The 27,804-nt window shown below is 43.2% G+C and overlaps 1 protein-coding gene across 5 annotated transcripts in view; it reads right to left on the reverse strand.

The window, feature by feature from the left end:
* Positions 1-1,168: 1,168 nt before the first annotated feature.
* NPSR1 (neuropeptide S receptor 1) overlaps positions 1,169-27,804 on the reverse strand; it is a 212,282-nt gene continuing 185,646 nt past the window's right edge. For 2 of the 5 annotated variants that reach the window (XM_055293450.1, XM_063609678.1), the window contains exons 8-10: positions 26,604-26,784; position 26,471; positions 1,169-1,276 (exon numbers count right to left, since the gene is read on the reverse strand). In XM_055293450.1, the coding sequence (XP_055149425.1) occupies positions 1,169-1,276; position 26,471; positions 26,604-26,784 (290 nt within the window). Of the gene's footprint in view, positions 1,277-25,287; positions 25,946-26,470; positions 26,472-26,603; positions 26,785-27,804 lie in introns of those variants that run through there. The other 3 variants (XM_055293451.1, XM_055293447.1, XM_055293449.2) reach the window with 2 other exon arrangements.

Raw genomic sequence — 27,804 nt, forward strand, 5'->3', positions numbered from 1 at the left:
GACTAGAGCCCTATCCCGAATGCATGCCCAGCCCCCCAGCCCTGATCTCTTCCTTAACTCTTGCGGGAAAAAAAAAAAAGTCAATATATTAATTTAATGGAGTGAAATGAGTGTTCATTTACAAAAGCCAGCCATGCAATCTGCTAGTCAGAATGAAGAGTGTATTGAAACAAACACATATGAACACTCGCCAGAAGAAAGGAAGGGGACAGCACGCCTCTCTGGGAGGCATTGCGTTTCTAGGAAATCCACACAGGGAGTCTGAGCTAAGCCACTCTGGGAGTCCAAGTATGTCATCATCTGCTCCCCAGCACTCACAAAATCATATTTTCATTACGAACAGAATAAGTGTTTATTATAGAAAGTTAACTGAGAAAGGAATAAAGAAGAAAAACCTCTATCATCCTACAACTCAGATATATGCGCATGAGTGAGTGTGTGTGTGTTTACAGAATCAGAGTTATACATTTATTATATACTAAAAAGGATATTGCATGTATATTTACAAAATTGGACACACACTCTTAGCTACCTTTTGTGAAGTCATTTTTAATATTTAGATAGTTGTATTGTTTTGTGTAGATCAATATTTTCCAAATTTGGCCGTGCTTCACAATTGCCTGTGGAGTTGAAACATTTTTGCAAATTCCTGGGCTCTTTCCTACATGTTATTGCATCAGAATTTCTAGGTTTAGAAGTCTGCCTTCTTTGCCGGGCATGGTGGCTCACACCTGTAATCTCAGCATTTGGGGAGGCTGAGGCGGGTGGATCATTTGAGGACAGGAGTTCAGGACCAGCCTGGCTAGCATGGTGAAACCCCGTCTCTACTAAAAGTACGAAAAATCAGCCAGGTGTGGTGGCAGGCGCCTGTAATCCCAGCTACTGGAGATGCTGAGGCAGAAGTATTGCTTGAACCCGGGAGGTGGAGGTTGCAATGAGCCAAGGTCACACATTGCACTCCAGCCTGGGCAACAAGAGTAAACTTTGTCTCAAAAAACAGAAAAAGAAAAAGAAAAAGAAATCTGCCTTCTTATAGCCCTCCCTGGTGATTCTGATGCAGCCCATCCTGCTGTGACCCATTTTGGGAACCACCTGTGTCCATGTGCCCTGGTAAGCAGTGAGAAGTGGCACCAGGCACAGGGTCGCCTGTAGCACAGGGTGAGAGCTGTCACCTTGGAAGAGCCCAGGAAGGTACACCTGGCCAAGTACCCTTCCAGTTCTCTCTTTGAGGGCAGAGCATTAGGGCAGCCTCCTGGAGCTGACGGAGAGGGATGACCTTGGGAAAGAAGAAAGGCTTATTGAAATGTTTAGGGACCTGGGTCTTCCTATTTGCATAAAAGGAAGGAATGTGTGACCTCACTGTGGTCATTCGCATAAGATATAGTCTACCTCCCACCTCAGGTCTTCACTTTCTACTTAATACCACCACAAATGGCCTTTTATTTTGGGTGACAGCTCTGCTTCATTCATCTTCTCCAACTCTTTCCTAAGGGCTGGGCCCTGCTGCCTCTTCTGAGTGTCTGTTTTGAAGTGACAACTGTCATTGTGGCCACTCCAGCTGAATGTGGACAGCATCTTTGAGCACCTGACTCAAAGCCTCCCTGGAGGCTTTAGAATTACTCTAGGGACTCTGCAGCCATTTCAGTTTTATGATTCTAGTGGGCACCAACATGTTCTCCCACATCTGTCACCAATCCTACCCTGATGGCCGCCTCTCAGCCAACTGATCCCTCTGCCTCTGGTCTCCCTGGACTCCTCGAGTGGGTAGACCAGTCCTCATCAGGTGTGTGCAGTCTGCTACCTGGGCACTCACTATTGCTCCGTCCAGCTTTTCTGAGGCTGTGCCTCTGACCCTGACCTCCATCCCCTTCCCACACCCCCAAATAGTGCAGTGACACTTGTCCCAACACCCGGGGCCTGGGTGCCACACTCTCTCTAGAAGCCCTTGTCTTGTCTTCCACTGCCCTCTCCTCAAGACTGTCTGCAAGGAGGCAGGAGTGGGCCACCCTCTTTGTGTCAGGTTTTGGATGAGGGGCCCTAAGGGCTACCATTCTGATCTCAGTTTGGCTCTGTGCTCTTGCCACCCTCACACCCCCATGCATCCAAGTCCCACCACCTGTTGGAACATTACCTTCCTGGCCGCACCCCATGAGAATTGTGGCTCATCAGTGCTCAGTGTCTCCATGGTCCATGCCGAGATCCAGATCCTTCTGGCTATCAGAATGATTGTCATCTTGGTGGCCCCATCTTGTGGTTCATGAACCAAACGTACACCTTCTAAATTCCCAACTCCTTTGGAGCAGTGGGTACAGGTGTCTACTGTCCAGGAGTGGGGGGTAGGCCCAGGTTGTGTGTCTGTATGGGGGACTCAGGCTCTGCCATGTGACCTGCAGCCCTGACTCTCCCAGGCCTGATTCCCCAGTGACTCCTGCCATCCACTGGCCCTCACTGCTGGAGTCCTGCAGCAGAGCTCCTGGCATTCCAAGTCTTTTTCTGCTGTCAGAGCATTTCTCTCTAACCTTGCTCAATGAATGCTGGATTCAGATCATATTCAATAGTCTCAGACAGAGGCTGAGTAGGAAAGTGGTCCCATAGCGGTCATGACTCAAAAGATAACAGCCCAGGTCCTTCTCGGACCTCCTGATACCATTTCCATGATTAGAGAGTCTTTCTTTTGAAACAGAAGCCATTGACTCTTTTGAAGACCCCACTTAAATACAAATATTAGGTTGTATTAAAAGTAATGGCAAAAACCACAATAGCTTTTGCACCAACCTCTAATATCTTGAGAGGAATCTGCCTTAAGCCTTTCTCAGGGGGTGACATGGGCAGGACTGGGGTGGTGCTGTATGTACTAGTTGACAGGCAAAAGGAAGCAATTTCTAGTTCTTTCTGAATTAGAATTCACAGTTTATGTGTCAAGAACTGTGCTAAGCACTTTCCTATGCTTCATTTCAGTTAATTTCATTGGCATATCACCACATACAGCTAATATCAGCATCTGTATGTTGCAGACCAGGAAAATGAGATCCAGAAAGCATAAGCAAAATGCCTTAGTCACATAGCCAGTACATGGGGTAAGGGTTTTGAACTTGGGTTTCCTGACATCTTGCCCCATGATGTGGAACAGCAGTGATATTTCCCTGCCCTCTTCTTTCTCTCCTCTCCTCCAAGCTGAGTACAACATTTACAAATTCTGCCGTCTGTATCCTTCCCTGATCTGCTTGTGGTCTATGGCTGTCACCTCCTTTCCCACCTGTCTTTTGCCCCAAACTTCATCTCTCCCTGCCTCACCATCGCTCCCAATCTCTGGCAAAGTTTGCTGTAGCTTTACACCTTTTTCCTTGAGGAGAGACAAATAGGCCTTGCAGTGTGTCCAAGGAGCCACAGTGTTTCTGAGAAGGGTGGTGGGGCTCAGGAAGGGCTACAGGAACAGTGGCCATTATAATAGGGCTTTCAGGGCTGGGCTAAGCATGGTGCACACAGAATGACTTGACTTTTGTCTCTTAATCATTTCCTGGTCCATTTGGCTGGTTCCTGCCATTGAAATCCTGTAATAAAGGGCCATTGTGCTTCTTTCCCAAATAGAATTCGGTCTGTCATTCCAAATGCAGATAGGAGCCCCGCCTTTTAGTCAGCATGTTCAGTGCCACTGTCCCCGCAGCTCCTCATTCTCTCCTAACAATAGCAGCCAGGTGCTGCCAATAGCATGATTCTGCACAGCTGTAGGCCTCCAGGAGGCACTGGGGCTCGACACCCTCTCAGGGAGTGCCTGATTCCTTGCCTCACACTTGGGGATCTCTAGGCCAATCTGGGGTGGAGGGTAGACTGATGATGGAGCCCCAGGGCCTTAGTGATCTGCCTGTATTTGCAGTCTTCCATCTCATTCCTTGAATCAGACCCTTGAGGTAGGGCACTGGAAGCAGCTAAGCTCTCTGGAAGACGTTACCCCTTAGAACAGGGCTTCTTAATCTTCAGTGTGTGGGAATCATCTGGGGATCTTGTTAAAATGCAAGTTTAGATTCAGCCTGAGAGTCTGTATTTTTACTAAGCTTCCAAGAAAGACCAATGTTGCTCCCAGGGCCCTGTTTTTACTAGCAAGGGCTCAGGAACTTGCTCAGTATGGTCACTTCGACTTTCAATTACTTATGTGTGGGACTAGGGCCTGAATTTCATTGTCAGGAAGAGTTCCATGCATTCATTCATTAATTCATTCATCCAGTAAATATTCAAAGAGTATCTACTATTGTTTTGGAGGGACAATGCCACAGGAACAAAAATAGAATATACCTGATTGTAACTGGTCAGTGGTGGAAGCAGGCAATTAAGCTGATAATTAGGTATAGTGCATCAGGTGAGATAAGTGAAGTGATAGAGGAAGTACTTCCCAGGAGCAGGATCCTTGAAAAATACATCTGTTGCTGAAAAAAGCAGAGGTAGTGGGAGCCAGAAGAACAGAGGAAAAGGGAGAGCCAATGGTCTGCTTAGCCTTGATGGAACAGTAAGTCCAGAAAGGGGAAAGGGAACCAACATGGCCTGCTGGGGTCCTATAATTTGGTACTTCACATGGGACCTGGGTTTTCCTGTTAGTTGCTCATGTGGGGAGAGTTTGCCTGGCTCTGCTCAGTTTAAATTCTTCTCTCCCTACTCCCTTCCTCCCTCATTCACCATTCCTAGGGTCCTCAGAGGATGTGACCCAGAAGCTCCATAGATCCCACCCTTTCAGCTTTCAGTGGTTTTAAGCAGTAAGACAAGATGGTCCCATGGTTTAACTGAGGTTTCATTGAACATCCCATGAAACAATCCATTTCTGACTATTGTGGCCCTTGCACAATTCCTGGGATAGGACCTGGGGACAACATAAATGACACCCCTACCCCCAAATTATCCCTCCCTTTTTGTTTTTAACCGGTGCCCATTTTCATCAGGTGTCTACCCAGGAATCTTTGAATTCCTTGTAGCAGCCTGATGGTAGGGTGAATCTTAGGGTAATGTGAGCTCAAATATGACACCACTATGTTTTAAAATATTAACAAATTTAGTTCTTACAAGAAGATCCTGACGGGCAGTATTATTGTTTCTACATTACATTTGAGCAAAGGGAGGCGCACACAGATAGATAAGCACTGCAGCTTTCCTAGCATCACTGGGCTGGTGGTGGCCAGCGTGCCAAGGCTCCCCTTAGCTGACTGGGTGAGGACCGTCCTCTAGTTCCAAGAGCACTGGGCTCAGGTGGGAAGCCAGATTCCAGTCTCAACTCTCTGCTTGTTGGGAAATTTACTCACTTCTCTGGGCCTCAGTCTTCTCCTCTTTCAAGAGAAGACTGTGTATCGTTAGGGCTCTTGCCAGCTCTAACTCGCCATGGCCCTTAGAGGTATGAGTTGTTATAATGATCAGTTAGGGGCTGACAATAAGGCCCCTTTGCTGCACTCAGGGGAAGTTGAATGATGAGGAGCCTGCTTTGTTCTCCACTGCTTCCTGCCGCCTTGTCTTCCTGCCTCCTGCCTAGGCTGTTTCTGAAGCCTGTTCCTGGCTTGCCCCACCTAGTCCAGCTGTCTTGGCATTCATCTCTGTTATGGTTTGGATGTTTGTCCCCTCCAAATCTCATGTTGAAATGTAACCCCCAATGTTGGAGGTGGCAGCCTGGTAGGAGGTGGCTCCCTCATGAATGGCTTAGCCCTATCCGCTTGGTGAAGAGTGAGTTCTTGCTCTGGTAGTTTATGTGAGATCTGGTTGTTTAAATGAGTGTGATACCTCCATCTCTCTCTTGCTCTTGCCCTGACCATGTGACACATTGGCTCCCCTTCACCTTTCACCATGGTGTAAACTCCCTGAGGCCTCCCCAGAAGTGGGTACCAGCACCATGCCTCATGTAAAGCCTGCAGAATCATGAGCCAATTAAACCTTTTTTTCTCTGTAAATTAGCCAGCCTCAGGTACTTTTTTTATAGCAACATAAGAATGGCATAACACAAAATTAGTACTGAGGAGTGGGGCATTGCTATAAAGGTACCTAAAAATGTGGATCCAGCATTGGAACTGGGTAATGGGCAGAGACTGGAAGAATTTGGAGGTTTCAGAAGAAGACAGGAAGATGAAGGAAAGTTTGCAACTTGTACACTGGCTAAATGGTTGTGACCAAAATGCTGATAGAGATATTGAAGTCCAGGCTGATGAGGTGTCAGATGCAAATGAAGTTATTAGGAACTGGAGTAAATTCACCCAAGTTATGCTTTAGTAAAGAGCTTGGCTGCATTTTATCCAGTTCCTAAGGCTCTGTGGAAGTTTGAACTTAAGAGTGATGACCGAGGGTATCTGGCAGTAGAAATTTCTAAGCAGCAAAGTGTTCAAGAGGTGGCCTAGTTGCTTCAAACAGCCAATGTTTATATGTGCAAGCAAAGAAATGACCTGAAACTGGAACTTATATTTAAAAGGGAAGCACAGCATGAAAATTTGGAAAATTTTCATGCTGGCTGATATGGTTAGGCCGTGTCCTCAGCCAAATCTCATCTTGAATTCCCATGTGTTGTGGGAGAGACCCAGTGTGAGATAATTGAATCATGGGGAGAAGTATTTCCTGTGCTGTTCTCATGATAGTGAATAAGTCTCATGAGACCTGATCGTTTTATAAAGAGGAGTTCTCTCTCTCTTTGCCTGCTACCATCCATGTAAGAAATAATTTGCTCCTCCTTGCCTTCCACCATGATTGTGAGGCCTCCCCAGCCATGTGGAACTGTAAGTCCATTAAATCCTTTTTCCTGAAGAGATCACCCAGTCTTGGGTATGTCTCTATCAGCAGCATGAAAATGGACTAATAAACAGGCCATGTAGCAGGAAAGAAAATCATTTTCAGGAGAGAAGTTCAAACACGCTGTGAAGCAACCACTTGCTAGGGAGATTAGCCTGACCTAAAGGGAGCCAATTGTTAATATCTGAGACAATGGAAAAAAGGCCTTGAAGGCACTTTAGAAGTCTTGGGGTGGTCCCTTCCATCATAGGCCCAGAGGCCTAGGAGAAAAGTGGCTTAGGGGGCCAGGCCAAGGGCCTTGCTTTCCTGTGCTGCCACATTGCTCGCTGCATCCTGGCCACTCTGGCTTCAGCCATGACTCAAAGGGGCCAAGGTACAGCTTGGGCTGCAGCTCTAGAGGGTGCAAGCCATGCCTTGGCAGTTGTCACGTGATGTTAAGTCTTCAGATGCTCAGAATGTAAGCATGAATGAGGCTTCCACCTAGATTTCAGAAGATTATAGAAGAGCTTAGTGCCCAGGCAGAAGACTTTTACAGGGTGGAGCCCCAACAGAGAAACTCTACTAGTGCAATGGCAGGGGGAAATGTGGGATTGGAGCCTCTACACAGAGTCCCTACTGGGACACTGCCTAGTGGAGCTATGGGAAGGGGGCCACTGCCTTCCAGACCCCAACATGGTAGATTGGCAGCTTGCAAACTCTGCCTGGAAAAGCCACAAGCACTCTACTCCAACCCTTGAGAACAGCCATGTGTGCTGCACCCTGCAAAGCCACAGGGGTGGGTCTGCCCAAGGCCTTGGGAGCCCACCCCTCATACCAGGGTGTGGGACATGAAGTCAAAGGAGATTATTTTGGAGCTTCGAAATGCAATGACTGTCCTGCTTGGTTTTAGACTTGTGTGGTGCCTATTACTCCTTTCTTTTGGTGAATTTCTTTCTTTTGGAATGTGAATGTTTACCCAATGCTTGTGCCACCATTGTATCTTGGAAGCAAATAAGTTGTCTTTGATTTTACAGGCTGATGGTGGAAGGAGAATGAGTCTCTGATGAGACTTAGGACTTCAGACTTGATGCTGGAAAGACTTAAGACTTTGGGGAACCACTGGAAAGGTATGATTGTATTTTGTACTGTAAGAAGGACATGATATTTGGGGGCCAGAGATGAAATGATATGGCTTAGATGTCTGTCTCCTCCAAATCTCATGTTGAAATGTAATCCTCAGTGTTGGAGATGGGGCCTAGTGGGAGATGTTTTTGTCATGGGGGTGGATCCCTCCTGACTCTCTTAGCCCCATCCCCTAATGATGAGTGAGTTCTTGCTCTGGTAGTTCACATGAGATCTGGTTGTTTAAGAGAGTGTGATGCCTTCTCCCTCTCTCTCTTGCCATGTGACATACTGGCTCCCTGTCACCTTCTGCCATTATTGTAATATTAGTGAGGCCCTCAGCAGAAGCAGATGACAGCATCATGCTTCTTGTAAAGTCTGCAGAACCACAAACCAATTAAATCTCTTTTATCTGTAAGTTACCCAGCCCCAGATACTTCTTTATATCAATGCAAGAATGGCCTAATATAATCTCACTTGCCACCTCCACTACTAAGCCATTCACAACCTGTGCTTTCAGATATCCATCTATCTGTTCATCTACCCTTCCTTCCATCCATCCATCCATCCATCCATCCATCCATCCATCCATCCATCCATGTTACCCACTTCTTCCTGATTAAGCTGTCAAATTAGGCTACCCTGTTTTTTCATGTCTAGATGAGATTAATTTAAAGCCCTAGCCCAAGGATTCTGGAGTATCCAGAGCCTCACAAGCTTTTCATAAATTCCCAGGGGGCTTATTAATTGTGGTTACTTCTGGCTCCAGCCTCCTTATTCTGAGCAAATTCAGACTAGGGATCCCCTTGCTTGTTGCTCATGTCTTCCCTGTTCTGCACCCCATTAACTCAGTTATAGAACTCAGCCATTTTTCTTAACATTCACCAGTCCAACCATTTACATAAGGCATTCACATTGTGACTATCTTGTAGGTATGGAATAATTTTAGCTCAGAAAAGGAAATCTCAATGTTACATATTACTATACCTAAATATCCCATGGTCATTTCCACAATTTGGGCTCATTTCACTTCATACTTGATTCCTTTCCTAAAATGAAGTCTGATGACAGCTGTTAAAATAAGATACATATTTTTTCCTGGCTCCAAATTTATTCAACAGGAATTTATTTTAGAGTGGTCCAGGAACTGGGCCAGGCACTACACCAGGGGCTGGGGATATTGATGAGTCATGTCTGACTCATCCCTGGCTTCAAGAAATTTACAGTACAGTGGGGTGACAGTCACATGACTAGGTAAGTGCTGAAGGTGTTCCAGGTATGTGCATGGTACAGAGGCAGCTCAGAGGGAGGAGGAGTCTGCTCTCCCTCTTAGGTCCAAAACTGCTTTGATATTTGAACTAAGTCTTGAAGGTAGGTATTCATCAGGCAGATGACAAGAAGAAGAGATTTGTAGGCACAGAGAGCAGCCTGGACTAAGGTACAAAAGTATGCTGCTAAATGTTCACGTACCTGTTCTTGAAAAACAAAAAGCCTAGTGTCTGCTTATTTGTAGTGACTTTTGATTTCCACGGTGTAAATATTCCCACCCAGGTTGATTTCAAGCTACCAAAGCAATATCACTGAGTGCAGAGTTGGGAAGAGATGTGCACCCTTGGTCTCCATGAGCTGGTAAAAACCTGTGCCCACACCACTGAATGCAGAAGAGCTGAACACAGAGGGGTGCTAAATTTTGCCCTCAGAATGTAACTTCCTAAAGTCAGGGACTTTTGGTCTTTGGTTTACTCTTCCCTACCACTCTTAACAGTATTCTGGGATGGAGTTGGCACTTGATAAATATTTGTTAAATGAATGAATGAATGGATGGAGGCTGTTATAAGGCCTATAATGTGTGTAGACTTTCGCCCCAAGGGTGTAGGAAGTCGGGGAACATTGCTAGAGGTAAGGAGGTCCCTGAAGAGTTTGGAGATTTACACAGATTGTTGTGAAAGCAGTGGGGAAGTGGGGGAGTGCAGTGAGGTGAGACTGGTGACAGTGAGAAGACTACTGCAATAATCCTAGCAGTAGTTCATTATGTCTGATAAGAGAGGGTGTGTGGGAATGGAGAAAAGGCAGAGATTTTAAATAGAATCTGATGTCATCAAGTTTGCATTTTAATCATTTTGCAGTACTATGAATGACTGGGCCTTTATTTCCCCCCCTTGAATTGTTTTGTTGTTTCACTTGAATCGTTTCACTGTCTAATCCATGCTTCCCTGGTTTTTGCCTCTACTTGGTTATGCAGGACACTTTCTCCCCATGGTTTCCAGAGGCTGTCATTGATGAAAAGTCCTGTCTGCTACCATACTGTGGCAGCCCTGTCATGGAGTAGACATTCTTCCTGCCAGTGTTGTGGGACTCATTTCCCCAGAACCTTGACCTTAAATGCTAAATAGAGTGGTGCATGCAACATCTTTATCAATGATAGAAACAGTACGTACAATGAGAGGCAGCAAGGGGCAGGTCCTCAGGAGTGGTTGGTCTCCTCTCCCACCAAAGTCCTGTCTTCTGCAAGCAGGCTTGTTGCAAGTAGGCAGTTTGTTGCTCTGGGCCACCCCCATTCAGGCCTTTAGAGATTTGAGGGTCAGCAGCACCTCTTTCTCCATCTGTGTTATATTTTGTCAGAGGGGGACAGAGTAGACCTAATGCCTCACAGACTTATAGTGACCCTGCCTGCCTGCCCCCAGGGTTTAAACGGGAGTCCATGGAAACTGACACGGGGCAAACACGAGTGACCGAGACCACAATACTGTGAGAGCTGCCCCTCTTATTTTGAGGAGAAGGTTTGTCTTACTGGGCCAATCTCATGCACCCAGCTCCTTCTTCCCTTAGTGGGAGGTTTCTCTCTTCTGCCGAGAGCAAGCTAACCCTGCCATGTCTGCTGGACAAGCGTACACACTGCTGTGCCTAGTGGTGCATCCTGCTGAGGGTCATGCTAGATGTTGAGTGCAGCTCTGTGTCCAGATCTCATTCCCTTTCCTTGACTTTGGGGCTTACTTTTTGCAGGTTGACCCTCAATCTTTCTTGGTCAGGAATGCTGTAATTCCCAACTTTGATTTTCTCCTTGTTTGGGTTAGAGTTACTTAGGTCAGGCTAAGGGAGAGACTAATAGGCCAGGCAGGAGTAACAGAGGGCTATGTGGTGCAGAGTGGGGCTGCTGCCTGATCCCTCCCTCCCCAGGGCTGACTTTCTAGTGAAGGGGGAGCAGAGGTTTTAGACCCTTCCTAACTCTCACTTTTGGCTATCGCTGAAAGGGTCTACATCCCCACATTCCCGGGGCTTTGAAACCGGCTGACTTCTTGCTCTTTAATAAAGAAAATTCACCGGGGGTTTATTTAATAACAGTCCACTCTCCCACTGTGCCTGCAGATTATTTGGCGATTTGGCTAGTTGAACTGTCAATCTTAGATTCTTCTCATTTGATTTCCTCCCTAATGTCATTGTTTTTGGGGAGACTCAGATACTTCAATATAGTATAGCTTTCCATGTTATAAATTTTAAAGACTGAAAGTTCTTAATAATACTGGCTGGACTTTCTCCATTTAGGGCAGGCATACCTTACTACTTTATTTATTCTACAGATTTTGGAGTTCGTCCTTTTCCATAGGTGAGCTTGGAACTGAGTGCCAAACTATTTTAGACTTATCCTGAAAGGCTGGGAGTGCAATGCCACAGACACCACTGAGCAGGGGAGCCACTTGCTTTATAATTTCTTAAGAGAGATTGCTTCTTAAGGAAGCTATAGTTCTATTCATCTCCCCAGTCACCCATTACTTATTTCTAGGGCAAAAATCAATCATCCCTGTTGCTCCTGGGGTGATACGGGAAATCTTCAGGAAGAAAGATGACACTACTTCACAGCTATGACAGTTGTGAGTCATGGGGACTGGGATGTGCTTCCAATGGGCCCTCTGATGTTACTGGCCAGTGGGCATTGCCCCAGGCCTGCCTTCCTTGGGCTGAGGAGCTGGCCTGGCCAATTGCCTGTTCCCTTCAGCTGCTGGCTTCTGGGCTCCAAATAGCCTCAAGCCTTTACTGAAGATAGAAACAGGAGGTGCAATGAGAGGCAGCAAGTGCGAGGATTTGTGAGGCATCAGCTTGGATATCCTATCTCACATGGGACTCCACATCTACCACGCTTTCCACCTGCCACTTTGCCATCCTCTCCAGGGCTTGGCTTGGGAATAAGCCTTCTCACCATCCCTCCTCCCATCTGCTGTGTTTTGGAGGTTGAGTCCACAAAGCCTTTTGGCTCTTAAAACTCTGTCAGGACAATCACTCCCTTTCTTAGAGACATTCATTGTCTTTGATGATTAGGGTTCTGGGTTACTGTTACCGCAGCCCATGGTTATGGGTACTTGTGCTCAGAGCCTCTTTCACCTTTGCTTGGAAGGGTCTTATTCAGGCCTCAACATCCCACAGTGGAAGGGCTCAGTCTTGCTCCTGGGTAGAAAGATAATACTGAGGCCTGGCTTTAGTTCTCCCATCCTCAGAAGAAGAGAAAGTCAAAATCTTTTATTTTTTATTTTTTTATTTTTACCAGTAGCATGATTTCCTTGAAGAGCTCCCACGTAGTCTAAAGAATTTTTCAATTTGGCACGGGTTTTGCTGCAGGAAGCTTTTTTTTCTAACTGTAACCTCTAAACCTCATAGTAACCTAAAGAATATCCCAATAATTCACCTAGCTTACTCTCCTTTCTCCCTAGAGTGCAAATCTTGCAAAATTATCTAGTGCTTATTCATACCCTTTTCCCAAAGTTTGTAGCTCAAGGCATCTTCTATTTTAGGTAGGAAGAGGAGAAGCCCATATGATCATGGTTTTCTGGATCACTTATCACAGTCTAATTATACAATTGTGCAACTGAGTTGTCTCAGTCAGGCAAGGCACAGTGACCTTGACCACCCAAGTCAGGTCAAGGAAAAAGGGGCTTATTATAAACATAGACATGGAAAGAAAGCACTGAACAATGGATAGGTTCCAAGATATCTCTGTGAATTGTTTCCTCCAGGCTGTGCGCTCTGCCTCGTGTCCCTTCGCTATCCTCTCATCATTTGCATGTCTGTCTACAACTGTGCCATTGTCCTTTCTCCATGAGCTGACTTCCTCCGTTTACTCACAGGTCCTGCTGTCTCATGGTTTTGAGATGGTTTATTGTGACTTATCTCATTTGAATTCTATATTGTGAACTTTGGGTTTCAATTCCCATTAACTGGCTTATCTCTCAGCCATAGTGTGCTGACCAATCCATGGGTGTCCACCTCTGCCTCATCTGTTTTGGTTGGGAGGTGGAGGCCATGTGGGACAAAACATTGGTTCAAGTATCCAGGGCTATGCAGGGCATTGTCCCTCAGTAGGGACTATGAGCATGGCGAGCACATTGAAGTGGATTCATCCCAGCATTAGTTTTGTTATGATGAAGACTGGAGCTTTTCTCTCTCCTTTTCAAATAAAGGCAGGGAAGGAAGGTGGGTCTGTAAAGCAGGTGGACTCTGGGCATTGCTGTGGGTGCAAATTTTCCTTAGGAAGAGCCTGGTGATTTGTGAGGAAATGACCTCATTTTTAAAAAGAAGAATGCATCCAGGATCCTTATTATGTCTGCTGAGAATGACCCTTCATGGTCTCTGGAATCTGGAGCAGGTCGGGAGAGAGGTCAAGAAGGGCTGTTTCTCCTTTAACTCTCACCCAAGCTTGCCCAAAGGGGACCATATGACTGGCATTCATGGGCTAGTCAGAAGAGAGAAATGTAGTGCCCCTCTGTCTTATATCTGCTAAGGATGCTAAGAGGGGATGTGTCTTGAGAAACAGTATATAGAATCTGATGGGGAACAAAGGGAAAGATTTCTAGAGATCAAGAAAAGAGCTGCACAAAAAGAAAACACATTTTCGGTGGGGAGTTGTTTCCTTCCATGTGGCGGTGTGATTATTTTAACCTCCGGAAAGAAGCTCCCTCACTCCTACCAGGGAAGAAAGAGGGGCTTAAGCCTCCTGGATTGAATGTGGAAAGATTCTACTGAGCATGCTCAGCTCAGCCTCGCCCTCTTTTTCATGGGGGGAGCTGTCCTTAGGGTCAGAAGTTTCTTCTGAGTCTCTGTCTCACCTGAGCAGTTCACTTCCTGCCACAGGAAAACCTGTCCTGCATCAGCACTTCCAGGGATTTTGTGGGTGTATCAGGCAGGATAGGCTAACCAGTGAAACAAACAACTTCCAAACATTTCATAGCAGAACAAAAATAAATGTTTGTTTCTCACTTATGTCACCGTTCAATGAGGATTGGTGGTAAAGAAACAGGCTCTATTCCATGCAGTAATGCTGAGACCTAGTGTTCTTCCATCTGGTGGCTTTGCCCTCTTTTAAGCCCTGAGAGTCCTCTTCTTTCAGCTTGCAAATGAGGGGAGGGTGTGAAAGCATGAAACACACTTGGGAAATTTTTATGGACCATGTTAGGAGGGTGCACAGAATTTTTTTCCACCTTCCATTGGCCAAAATTCAATGATATGAACAGAGTTAACCATAAGGGAGGCTGAGAAAGATATAGTGTAGTTGTGCCCGGAAGAGGGGACAAACACAGGCATGGGTGAACAGTAGCTGTTTATGCCACAGTGGGGAAGACCAGTTCTAGAGTTCACTGTTAGCAGGCTTTCTTGCCTGCAGGCACAAGCCACATTTGTTAGTAATAAGGATGTTGTTTTAGTCTCTTCTCTGTTCTCTTTGTTTTATTTTATAATCTGTTCAAGATGATCATGAGGAAAAAAGAAGTAATATTTGGACATCTCAACTCCAACATTTTGTGCATGGCCTAGGAACATTGAGAAATATAACAAAGCAGTTGGATAAGAAATTGGGATATATTTTGGACATTAATTTTCTTTAAACTTTTAATTACAAGGTGAAGAGAATATGATTTTGGACTTCAGCTCCTTTGGGGTTTAATATCTTTGTACATTAATCATTGAACTTAATAATTTAATTTTAATTTCAGAAAATTCATGATGAGAAGGAGTTTATATTCAAATTTGGAACATCTTGTAATTGGTATTTTATTGCTGGAGTACCTTTTTTTTTTATTATTATACTTTAAGTTCTGGGATACATGTGCAGAATGTGCAGGTTTGTTACATAGGTATACATGTGCCATGCTGGTTTGCTGCACCCATCAACCAGTCATCTACGTTAGGTATTTCTCCTAATGCTATCCCTCCCCTAGCCCTCCACCCCATGACAGGCTCCAATGTATGATGTTCCCCTCCTTGTGTCCATGTGTTCTCATTGTTCAACTGACACTTAGGAGTGAGGATATGTGGTGTTTGGTTTTCTGTTCGTGTGTTAGTTTGCTGAGAATGATGGTTTCCAGCTTCATCTATGTCCCTGCAAAGGACATGAACTCATCCTTTTTTATGGCTGCATAGTATTCTATGGTGTATATGTGCCACATTTTCTTTATCCAGTCTATTGATGGGCATTTGGGTTGGTTCCAAGTCTTTGCTATTGTGAACAGTGCTGCAATAAACAAATGTGTGCATGTGTTTTTATAGTAGAATGATTTATAATCCTTTGGGTATATACCCAGTAATGGGATTGCTGGGTCAAATGGTATTATTGGTTCTAGATCCTTGAGGAATCACCACACTGTCTTCCACAGTGGTTGAACTAATTTACACTCCCACCAAAGTGTAAAAGCATTCCAATTTCTCTACATCCTCTCCAGCATCTGTTGTTTCCTGGCTTTTTAAGGATTACCATTCTAACTGGCGTGAGATGGTATCTCATTGTGGTTTTGATTTGCATTTCTCTAATGACCAATTGATGATGAACTGTTTTCATACATTTGTTAGCTGCATAAATGTCTTCTTTTGAGAAGTGTCTGTTCATATCCTTTGCCTACTTTTTGATGGGGTTGTTTTTCTTGTAAGTTTATTTAAGTTCTTTGTAGATTCTGGATATTATCCCTTTGTCAGATGGATAGATTGCAAAAATTTTCTCCCATTCTGTAGGTTGCCAGTTCACTCTGATGTTAGTTTCTTTTGCTGTGCAGAAGCTCTTCAGTTTAATTAGATCCCATTTATCAATTTTGGCTTTTGTTGCCTTTGCTTTTGGTGTTTTAGTCATAAAGTCTTTGTCCATACCTATGTCCTAATGGTATTGCCTAGGTTTTCTTCTAGGGTTTTTATGGTTTTAGGTCTAACATGTAAGTCTTTAATCCATCTTGAGTTAATTTTTTGTATAAGGTGTAAGGAACGGGTCCACTTTCAGTTTTCTGCATATGGCTAGTCTGTTTCCCCAACATAATTTATTAAATAGGGAATCTTTCCCCTTTGCTTGTTTCTGTCAGGTTTGTCAAAGATCAGATGGTTGTAGATGTGTGGCATTACTTCTGAGGCCTCTGTTCTGTTCCATAGGTCTACATATCTGTTTTGGTACCGGTACCATGCTGTTTTGGTTACTGTAGCTTTGTAGTATAGTTTAAAGTCAGGTAGCTTGATGCCTCCTTGCTGTAGTATCTTAATGTCATCATTGAATTTCACTGTAGAACATATGATGGTCTATATTTATAGTGACCATATAATTTATTGCCCAAACTAGATAGTTTTGAGAGAGAAAAGAGGCTATATTAATAATTTTGCTGGGATAACAAGCAAAAACCTGGACTGTCTTGGGTGCATTGGTGTGTATGGTCACCCCAGTTATATTGGACAATGCAGAAGGGCATACTTAGGAAAGAGAAATGGAATAAGGAATGGATTTGCAGTCTTGTAGAAATTTAATTAGTAAATTTTCTGACCCGCATCAGAGCTCCCTGGGGATGAATTCTAACTTGTCCACTGATGTTCCCAAAAGTATTTACAGAGAAGCTGTATGAGTTAGGGTCCATCCAGGCAAGGAAAGAGAAACCACACTAAGTATTTTAGATAGAGAGACTCAATGCAGGGAACTGATCCCACGGCTATTGGAGGAATGAAAGAGCAGGAAGGAGGAGTAACATAGTCTAACTGCAGAAAGCTGCTAATATTCCTAAGACTGGAGGAACAAAAAATAAAGGGTAGAGTTATCCTAAGAGTTCAGAGGAGGGCCCAGGGCTGATGCTGGGACTCTGGGGGTGAGCTCCATGCAACTGATGACAAATAGTGCCTGGATGCTGCTAGTAACTGAGGAGATGGCAAGGCTGGGGCTTGGAGGAAGAACTGCCCATTGCCACCTCCTGACTCCCACTCCTGCAATTAAGCTCTTGCTTGCTTCCAGTCTCCTGCCTATCTCCTTTTGGCAGACAGGAAGTCAACGGTTGAGGTAGTCTGAGAAAATTGGTTTGCAAAGTACTCACCCCACCATCAAGAGAAGTGAATAGAAGGGTGGCTTTGGAGCTGAGAAACAATAAGGAAACAAAGGGCACAGGTGCAATGGTTGGCACTGGGGGAGTGCCTGTTGAAGAGGGAGCAGAATGCTCTTGCTGGAATTTCTGAACTCTGAGGATCACCACAGGCTTAAATTGAGCATGGGCTTAGGAGTTGAATGCAAATGAGTTAAGAACAAACTGTTGGGGATATCAGGAGTGGATTCTTCTTTTCCATTCCTGATGTCTTCTTTTGCTGTGGAGATATCACATTCCCAATTCCTATTTGCCCTTCAGTCACTCTGATGAAACGGAATGGCTGAACCATGCATCATAAATTTGCAGAGAATAAACCAAGCATGCTCACCTCTGCCTTCCCCTTCTTTTGGGAGTAGGCTGCTTACAGGAAGCTGATGTTCTCCTCTGCCCTTCCGTGTCTAAACATTACCTGTGCGTTCATTAACCTAATATTTATTGGTAGCTACTCTATTTTGGGTGTGGTTCTGTCCTTGGGAATACAGCATTGAATAAAACAAAGATCTTTGTCTCATGGGAGATATTAACAATAAACATAGCCAATAAGCACATTGTACAGTATGTTAGAAAGCAATACATACTACTGCAAAAGAAAAATGCCGGATGGTTGGGCATCCAGATTGCTGGGCTGGCAGCTGCAGTATTAAACAATGTAGTCTGGGTGGGCCTCTCTTAGAAGAAAGCAAGGATGTTGGACAAGCAGATATCTGAGGGAAACATATTCTCAGAAGGGGAACTGCTCAAGTTCCTGGGGAGGTGGCTCAGAGGCTCATTCTGACAAACATGGGTGCTGTTTGTTGCTCAAACTCAGAACCCTGGCAAATGCCATTGACCTTGAGGTGAATCTTGACTATTCTCTTCTTCAATTCAAGCAATCACCTGTCGCCAGTGTGAGTAGGGCATTGGTCTCTTGCCTCCAGCAGAGGCGGGTTTAATCACCAGGTGAACCTGCTGAGGTGTTTGTTGCCTGGAATGAAGCCTCAGTCAGCATTGGCTATAAGTTAGCACTTCCACTAGCTCTGCAAATGGATGCAAACAGTCCCTTAGCTTGCCTGCCTCATCCAGCTCAGCTTTGTGTCCAAGAGAACAGTGTTACAGCAACGGCTGTCTATTGGCAAAGAAAGGAGCACACTGCTTTTCTTTGAAGAGATCAACAGATGCTAGAAGAGATTTTCCCCCCCTATCTACATAAAGACTGGACTAGTTTTCAATTCTCTTACCAGGGAGAACAATTGTTTCTCTTCTCCCTCCTCCTGCCTCTCAATCATGAAGTTTCCTCATCTGCCTAATTCTAGACTTACCAAAGAAGAAAACAATGACTTCCGGTCCCTTCCCTGAGTTTTCATTAACTGAACCCATATCACAAGAAGGAAGACTAAAGTCTATCAAGAAACCTGGACAGACTTTTGTCTCAAACAAAAGTCTGCTCTGTGAGCCCAACAGACTCTGTCCTGGACCATTGTTTTCTTCAAGCCCACCAAATTCCTAAAAATCATTTATTATTCCCCTAAAATCATCCACACTTCCCCATCTCTCTTTCCCCTAAGAAGAAGGCTCTACAAGCATCTGTACCCATTGAAGTATTGGCCAATCACTCTGATTTTCCCCTTGTGCATAGGAGTAATACATTTGAATGCTTTTTCTCTTATTTTTCTGCCATTTTATAACTTGATTTTTCAGTGAAGCCTCCAAGGGCAAAAAGGAAGCTTTCCCTTCATTGCTACAAATCTTTAAAAATTAAATTTTTTATTTATTGCTGCTATGTGGAAATAATATTGATTTTTGTATCCTGCAACCTTATTAAACTTTTTGATTAATTCTAATAATTTATCTGTATATTATTTTGGATATTCAGCTATATATTTGTATCTATATTGTCAGTTTTTATTATTTATTATGAATCCATATACCTTTTATCTTATTTTTTTTTCTTGTTTTACTGCATTGGCTAGGATCTCTTACAATGTTGAATAGAAGTGCTGATGCTGGCATTCTTTACTCATTCTTTATTTCAAAAGGAACATCTTCAAAACTTCACCATTAAGTATAGGTTTCCTGTAGCTTTCTTGCAGATAAACTTTAAGGTTTAAGAAATTGTCTTCTATCCCAAGTTTGTGAATATCTTTTATCATAATTGGAGGTCAAAAATTTTTATCAAACATTTTTTTTCTGCATCTGTTGAGTTAATATATTGTTTTATCCTGTAATCTGTTAATGTAATGAGTTGAGTGATTTTCTAATAGTAAGCCAACATTGCATTCCTGGAATGAAACCAGTTTTGTCACATATGTTAGCCTTGTTATGTTTTGCTGGACTTGATTGGTAATTTTTTTTTGAATTTTTGCATGTATTTTTATGGCAAAATTGACTTGCAATTTTTTTCTTGTAATGCCTTTGTAGCATTTGATATTGAAGTTTCTTTAGCCTCATAAATAATCTGAAAAGTCACATTTTTTCTATTTTACTGAAGACTATAAAATTGGTGTTGCTTTGCCTTATATTTTAGTAGAGCTCACCAATGAAGACATTCTCTTTCTTTAGCAGTTATGCTACTATTCTGATTTTGTTTCTTCTTGGGTCAATTATATGTTTTCCCATTTATCTATATGTTCAATTTGTTTTGACATAAGCTTGATCATAATGTCTTTTTATTATCTTTTGATTGACTCTAGGATCTATAGTGATATCCTTTAAAAAATACTGTTTATTTGTGCCTTCTCTCTTTTTCTTCCTTTGATCAGTCTCACCAGAGGTTTGTTAATTTAATTTTTTTCAAGAACAGAATTTGATCTTTGTTGAGGCTTTTTATTATGTTTGTTTCTTATTTCATTAATTTTACTCCTATTCTTATTATTTTATTCTTTCTACTTCCCTTGAGTTTAATTTGGTAAACTTTTCTAACTTCATAAGATAGATAATTTGTTTACTGATTTTTAATCCTTCTTTTTTTTTCTTTAAGTATTGTTTTATTTGTATCCCATACATTTAATACATAATGCTTTCAATAGCATTCAGTACAATTGTTTTCTAATTTTCATATGCTTTCTTCTTTGGCAATAAGTTATTCAGAAGTGTATTTCCTAATTTCCAAACCTATCAGAAGTTTCTAGTTATCCTCTCACTTTTGAGTTCTGGCATAATTACAGCATGATCAGAAAAACTAGACTATATGAATTCAATCTCGTGGAAGTGTTGAAGCTTGTTTTATGGCCTGGCATGTGGTCAACTTTGGTAACTGCTTCATGTGTGCTTGAAAAAAATGTCTGTTCAGGGGTGGTAAGGTAAAGTGCTCTTCCTGTGTTATTCAAGTTGTTCAAATTATCCAGATCGTTCCTGATTTTTGTCTGCTTTAATTACTGGCATTAAGTGTGATAAAATTCCCCATTATGGTTGTGAATTTTTCTATTTGTTTCATAGTTCTGACAACTTTTAAAAGTACATATTTTGAGGCCATGTTTTTAAATGCATGGAAATTTAGAATTATTACTTCATCTTATTAAACTAAAATGTTTATCATTACGAAATGTCCATGTTTAACTCTACTAATACTTTTTGCCTAAAAGCGTATTTAGTCTTTATTAATATAGCCTTACCAGCTTTCTTTTAGCTACAGTTTCCATGGACTCTTTGATCCATTCTTTGATTTTCAAACTTTCTGTATTCTTGTGTTTTAGGCATGTCTTTTGTAAACAGCAGACATTTATTTATTTTTTAAAAAATCAGTCTCATAGTCTTTGATTATTAACTGGGGCATTTAATCTCTTTGCACTTACCATTACTAATAAGTTTGAATAAAAAAATCCACCATCTTCCTATGTGTTTTCTGTTTATCCCAGCTATTTTATGTCCCTGTTTCTCTCTTTTCTTGCTTTTTTTCAAATTGAGTGACTTGTCACTCAGCTTTCCTTCTCTTTTAGTCTGAAAGATATATGTTTTTGCATTTCTATTATTTTAGTGGTGACCCTGAAATTGTAACATGCATTCTTGGTGTATCAATGACTAATCTTAATCCACATTTTGCATGCAAGATAATTCAAGGAACTTGAAACTATTTAACTACATTTAGTCGCGTTTCGATTTCTATGCTATTGTTGTGTGTAAGAATTTTTCTTTTTTCTTTTTTTTTTTTTTTCAGGCAGAGTTTCCTTCTTGTTGCCCAGGCTGGAGTGCAATGGTGTGATCTCGGCTCACTGCAACCTCCTTCTCCCGGGTTTAAGTGATTCTCCTGCCTCAGCCTCCCAAGTAGCTGAAATTACAGGCGGCCCGCCACCATACCCGGCTAATTTTTGTATTTTTAGTACAGACGGGGTTTCACCATGTTGACCGGGCTGGTCTCGAACTCCTGACCTCAGGTGATCCGCCCTCGGCCTCCCAAAGTGCTGGGATTACAGGCGTGAGCCACCATGCCCGGCCGTGTAAAAATATTAATATTGAGTCACCTCCTTGAAACAGCTTTGGAGTCTCCGAGCAATCTGAAAACCATGAGACCAGATGATATAAGACTCCACCCACTTTAACATTCTCTAAGCCTGGAATTGCACTTTTAAAATGTTAACAGGACCAGCCCTGTTGTGAATAATGTATTCTTAAAATGCAATTGCAGAGAAATGAGGCATGGGTTTTTCACGTTTCCAAAAACACAGATTGGCACCTAAACAGTTACGGCCCTCTCCCTTCAATTAAATGCAATTGGAAAGCTTCAGGGAACACTAGTCGATCTGCATATAAGATAAGGTATATTCAAATGATGACGAAAAAATTAGAGTTGCCAGCAGGTCTGTAGCTCACCTAAGATAATTCTAGAAGAGCAGAATCACTTTATTTCCTGCTAAAGATATTTTTGTTTTCCTTTTTTCTCTCAGACTCAGGCTTGTGGCCTTTTCTGATTGACGCTGTGAATGCAGTTGGAAGAGGCAAAGTCATTTCTGTATATGAGTATACAGAATTTTCCAAACAAAGCTAGGAAGTTTAAGCTGCGTGTTGGGCTGATTTAAAAGGGCCACTTTTTTCTCATGATTATCCACAAATGAAAGTCATTAAAAAGGTGTTATCATTTTCTGGGGGAAAAGGTGGGAGATGTTGCTTAGTGAAAGTAAACTTCAACTAAATTATGTTCCACATGCACCCTGCAAGTAGAGAAGTTTTTACCATTCATATTTAATTTAGTTCAGTAAAGTATAGACACTTATTTTCTATAGTATGGCTGAATATAGTAAGCACACCTACTCTGGCTCTCCTAAACTTTCTCCCGTCCCTGATGCCATGCAATAATGTAACCGTAGACTTTTTGACATCTTGGTGCAGGAAGTAAGCACCTTTATTTTAGGTATCATCCTGCTGGCTTCTCTGATTCCACATGGGCATCAAAGGCTACAAACAGTAATGTCACAGCACTAAGCTTCTAATTTTCTCCAAGAGCTCAAACTGCATTTCTCAGTTGGGAAATGATATTTCTCTGCATTCATAGTGATAGATAGGGAAGTCACACCTCTAAAGGGCAAATGACTCAGCATTAAGTCACTGAGTCATTAGTCCCCTGGGGAAAGAATTCCAGAAGCTCTCAGTTTCTGGACCCAATCTCAGAGATTCCTCCCTGTGTCTGGGAGGAACCACCAAGATCCTCTGCTCCAGCCTGATTTTGTCCGCATCTTGCAGATGAGACCATTGATGCCCAGAGGTGTGAAATGATTTGTTCAAGGTCATAAGACTATTAACTACCAGTGTTTTCTTCCTTTCTTTCTTTTTTTTTTTTTTTTTTTGTTTTTTAGGTGGAGTCTCGCTCTCTCACCCAGGTTGGAGTGCAGTGGCGTGATCTTGGCTCACTGCAAGCTCCGCCTCCCGGGATCATGCCATTCTCTTGCCTCAGCCTCGTGAGTAGCAGGGACTACAGGTGCCAGCCACCACGCCCGGCTACTTTTTTTGTATTTTTAGTAGAGACAGGGTTTCACCGTGTGTTAGCCAGGATGGTCTCGATCTCCTGACCTTGTCATCCACCCACCTCAGCCTCCCAAAGTACTGGGATTACAGGCGTGAGCCACTGTGCCCGGCCAATTACCAATATTTTCATAATGCTTAAATCATGTTTTCCCAAGCTCAGCAAATACATGGAAATGACAATTCCAGAATCCATACCAATATAAAGCAAGTTTCATTTAAATGGTAGATTATCCTGCAGCAACCTGTACCGTTATCTTACTGATCTCCAGTCTTCTCAGGAAATGAGAGAGACAGCACCACAACAACTAAAAAATCATGTTCACAGTTTCTACAGATCACAACGCCCCACTCCACTCTCTCCTTCACTTTGAGACTCTACTGATGGGTGAGGTAGGCGTGTAATGTATTTTGCAGACCAGACTTGACAAAGATTGAAAGCATCTGTCAAGAGAACCTGGTCCTCCTGTTTTGCCATGTAGGACATCTGCCAGATTTTGCTCTGCTAATTGGCTCCTGTGCAGGCAGCTATTTTAGCAACAGTTCTGTGGGTCTTCTGTGGCACATCTTGATTTAAAGTGAAATGTTGAAAAGCATTTCTCAACTGCTCAAAGCTTCCAGAGTTGCTCAAGTTTAGCTGATTGGACAGAGAAAGAGGCAGCCTTCAAAACTGTTGTGTAGAAATAAAACTAGATTATTTAGCCTCCTCAAATTCAGAGAATAATTCTCTGAGAGATGGTGAGTGAGGAGTCTGATTTCCTCCTAAAGAGATACTTTCCCTAAGGTCAGATCGAATTGAAAAGAGTTTATGAAAAAAAAAAAAAAAAGCCCACATGACCTTAAACACGCAGACTTTGAGTTGACACCATAATGAGGAATGGAGTGCTATTAAAATATACTGAACGATTTAATGACTCCACTAGCAGTATGCCAAAAAAAAAAAAAAAAAACCGATTTAAGCTCTGAATAATTCTGGGAAGGAGGATTTTTCCAAGGAGATTTTAATGTCAAGAATATACGTGAAGCTAAAATAAGGGCTCACGTGCATCCTGGAGCCCTGGGTGGGATGTATATATGATCAAATGAAATTATTTCACTTCCACTTGTGGAAAAATCTGATAGGAGAAATTGACTAGAAAATATTTAGTCATATTTCACTTGGATTATGCTCATAAGTACCAAACTCCAGATCTGTCAAAATAAGCCCCACCAGCACTTCCCAACCGAGGTGCTAGACAAAGGCTGTGACAGGCAAAAACGATAAAGAGCTTAGAGAAACATTAAGCCTGGAAAAGCCGCAGGAACCTAGCTCCTAACTAAAGAGAGGGTTCAGGGATTTAAAAACAGGAAGACTTGTCCTTGAGGTGTGAGGAATGGAGCCCAGAGCGGCCCAAGTGTTAAATACAGAGTGAGGGGTCTTAGAAAGCCTCAAGGACAGGCCGGCGCGGTGGCTCATGCCTGTAACTCCAGAACTTTGGGAGGCCAAGGTGGGCAGATCACGAGGTCAGGAGATTGAGACCATCCTGGCTAACACGGTGAAACCCTATCTCTACTAAAAATACAAAAAATTAGCCGGGGGTGGTGGCAGGCACCTGTGGTCACAGCTACTTGGGAGGCTGAGGCAGGAGAATGGCATGAACCCGGGAGGTGGAGCTTGCAGTGAGCCGAGATCGCACCACTGCACTCCAGCCTGGGCAACAGAGTGAGACTCTGTCAAAAAAAAAAAACCCTCGAGGACATGTGTGTTCTAGGGACCAGCTCTCAGACGCTGGAAGTCAGGGGCTCATGGCTTTTTAACACAACTTGTTTTCTATCAGAATCAGTATCCCTTCATTTCACCTTGTTCTAGAGGGCCAACAGCATGCCCTTTCCACAAATCATTTGTTGATGGAATAGGAGATGCAGTTGGCTGCTGCCAGCACACCCATCTGCAAACCGAGGCTATCTGCAGAAGAGGTGCAAAGCACCAATGCCTGGAAATGAATTTGTTGGCATTTCAAGGACAAACACTTTCTTGGCTACAAGCACTGAACCTCCAATCCAAAACTGGGGGAAAAGTATAGGCTTAATTAAGTCTTTTATTTTCTTCTATTGTAATGAGAATATTCATGTATAACCCAGCTACCTTTGTCCCCTCTGCTTGCCTGTCTACTCACTGGCTCCAAGCCAGGACCCTGGACCACTGATGCCTGTGTTCACTGGGTTCAGGTGCTGGTCAGTGGGAAGGAGGGCTGGGAATGGTGGGGAGGGAAGGCGTTTCCTTCCTGGCTGGCATGAATAACTGGGGAGTTCGTGTTGGCCAATACTTAATGCAGTGCATGCACTCATTAGAACATTTGTCTTGTGCATCTCCCGGGTGATGATGAGGGTGGGGTGAAGTTGGCTCCGGTTCCATGCACGTGCCCAAGCAGGTGATAAGGACCTGGGAGAGCTGATGGTGCTCAGCCTAGCACTGGCACTGCCCTAGGGTCTAGATGAATTCTGGCTTGGACAGAATCTGCATCTCATGCCTCTCAGTTCTCTCCCGGAATGTCATTCTGGAATCCTGTGATCTTCGCTCCCTGGAGAAAGTCAAAATAAAGCAGGGAGGGAAATAATTTGACCTAATGAAAAGGCAAGTAGACATGTTAAGAGACAATAGTTATGAAAAATGTATTAAAGATCAGACAACTGTGCCAGGCACTTTACATGTAATACCCTGACCTTTCTTCACCATGACTCATAGCTCTCCTTCTCACTGGTCAGCACCAGAGCCCAGAGGACAGAGACATCATAGGCCAACAGGTAGACACTGCTATTAGCCCCGTTTTACAGATGAAGAAGCTGAGGTTTATAGATGTTAAATAACTTGCCCAAGGTCACACATTGCTACAAATAAGCAATGGCAAGATATAAACTTCAACCACTGGCATTAAGCCCAAGACTTAAATCGTTCTCCTCTTGTATCTCCTATGGAATTCTCCACCTACCCTCTGTGGCTTATGCAGGAAAACAGCTAAAAAACAGCAGAAAAACAGAAGAATGACAATAACTGTGGGAGGGATTTAATTTCAGCTCTGCTAATTATTCATATAACCTCAATGATGTCATTAACCATGTAAGACTTACTTTGTTTATCTGTAAAATGGTAATAAGGCTCCATGTACTATTATTGTCATAGAATTGTATTGAGGCAATTCATGTGAAGATGCTTTGAACAAAAGCAAGGTCTTCTAGATGTGTCATGATTAAGACGGTTTCTATAGGAGGTGTTGTGGTATAGGAAAAAGCACATCAGCTGTGGCCTGGGCCAGGGTTTGAATCAGCCATGTTAGTGGAATCTTTCTGACTCTCAAGCCTCTCATCTATAAAAGGGGGATTCTGTAACCTGCTGGAGAGTTTGGACACGAGAAACCCACATGTTGGCGGAATCCCAGTGCAATGGCCATCAGTGTGTCTGACCCATGCAAGAGCTCCCCTTACCTGCAGGGGAAAGAGATGGAGCTGCTGAAGACACAGTAGATGAGGGGGTTGATAGCACTATTCAATGCTGGCAGGTTCTGAATGATCACAGAGGCATAGAAACGCTCCTGGGTGTCTGGAAGGAGGTTGAAATTGTCCAAAATGTCAAAGAGGAAGTATGGACTCCAACAGCAGATGAAGGCTGGGGGAGAAGAGAGCCATTAGCATCATAGCAGGTAGCAGTTGAGGGGTCTCTTTTGGTTGGTCCTGACTGGACTTTTACCTGGGAGGTTCTTTGGGACCTGGAATTTCTCAGAAATATTGGAGTTTGATGCTGTTTGGAGCATTGATGTCATATTCACTTAAACACATACACACATACATATGGACACATCTTACAGACATGTTCCTAAAACTGAGCAAAGGTCGTAGAGCTTCTCTATCCGTAAAGAAGGGTCAAATTTCTACTGCTGTGGATTCTTTATAGAAACCCCAGGAACAAGTGACTATGGCCATAGCCTCTCATCAAACACAGGGATCAGGAAAAAACAGCAAAATACTTTGAAGACTCTCTAGGAAAAGACAGAAGAACAGGAAGCATTTTGACCACAGAGTGACTGCTGGTTTTAGGTTATGTCAGGGAGAAGGGGTGATCACAATATTTTCTAAGCACACCCCACTTTAATGACAATGTTCTCTTTCACCCCTAAGTTGGCCTCTCCAGAAAACACTTACACTATACCCTTCTCTAAATCCATTGGTATGTGTGAGACACCGGTTTATTTGGCTCCAAATTCTCAAAAGAAATGGATGAAAGGTGGGGATTCAGATGTGACGGTTAATTTTGACACTACTTGACTGGGCTGCGGAGCGCTCAGATATTAGGTTAAATGCTATTCTGACTGCGTATGAAGACGTTTCTGGAGGAGAGTAACATTTGATCTGGTAGAGTAAGAAAAGCAGATTGCCCTCCCCTGTTTGTGGGCCGCATCCAATCTGTTGAAGGCCTGAGTCATAGAAAAAGGTTAAGTAAGAGAAGATTCACTCTGCTTGCCTGTCTTCGAGCTAGGACATTGGTCTTCTCCTGCCTTCACACTTGGAATCAAACTGAAATGTACACCATCCACTCTCCTGGTTTTCAGGCCTTTGGACTCAGACTTGGACTAGAACCTACACCATTGGCTTTCCTGGGTCTCCAGCTTCCAACCGCACAGCTTGGGAA

This window comes from Symphalangus syndactylus, chromosome 9 (assembly GCF_028878055.3).
Source record: "Symphalangus syndactylus isolate Jambi chromosome 9, NHGRI_mSymSyn1-v2.1_pri, whole genome shotgun sequence".
Classification (NCBI taxonomy): Eukaryota; Metazoa; Chordata; class Mammalia; order Primates; family Hylobatidae; genus Symphalangus; species Symphalangus syndactylus.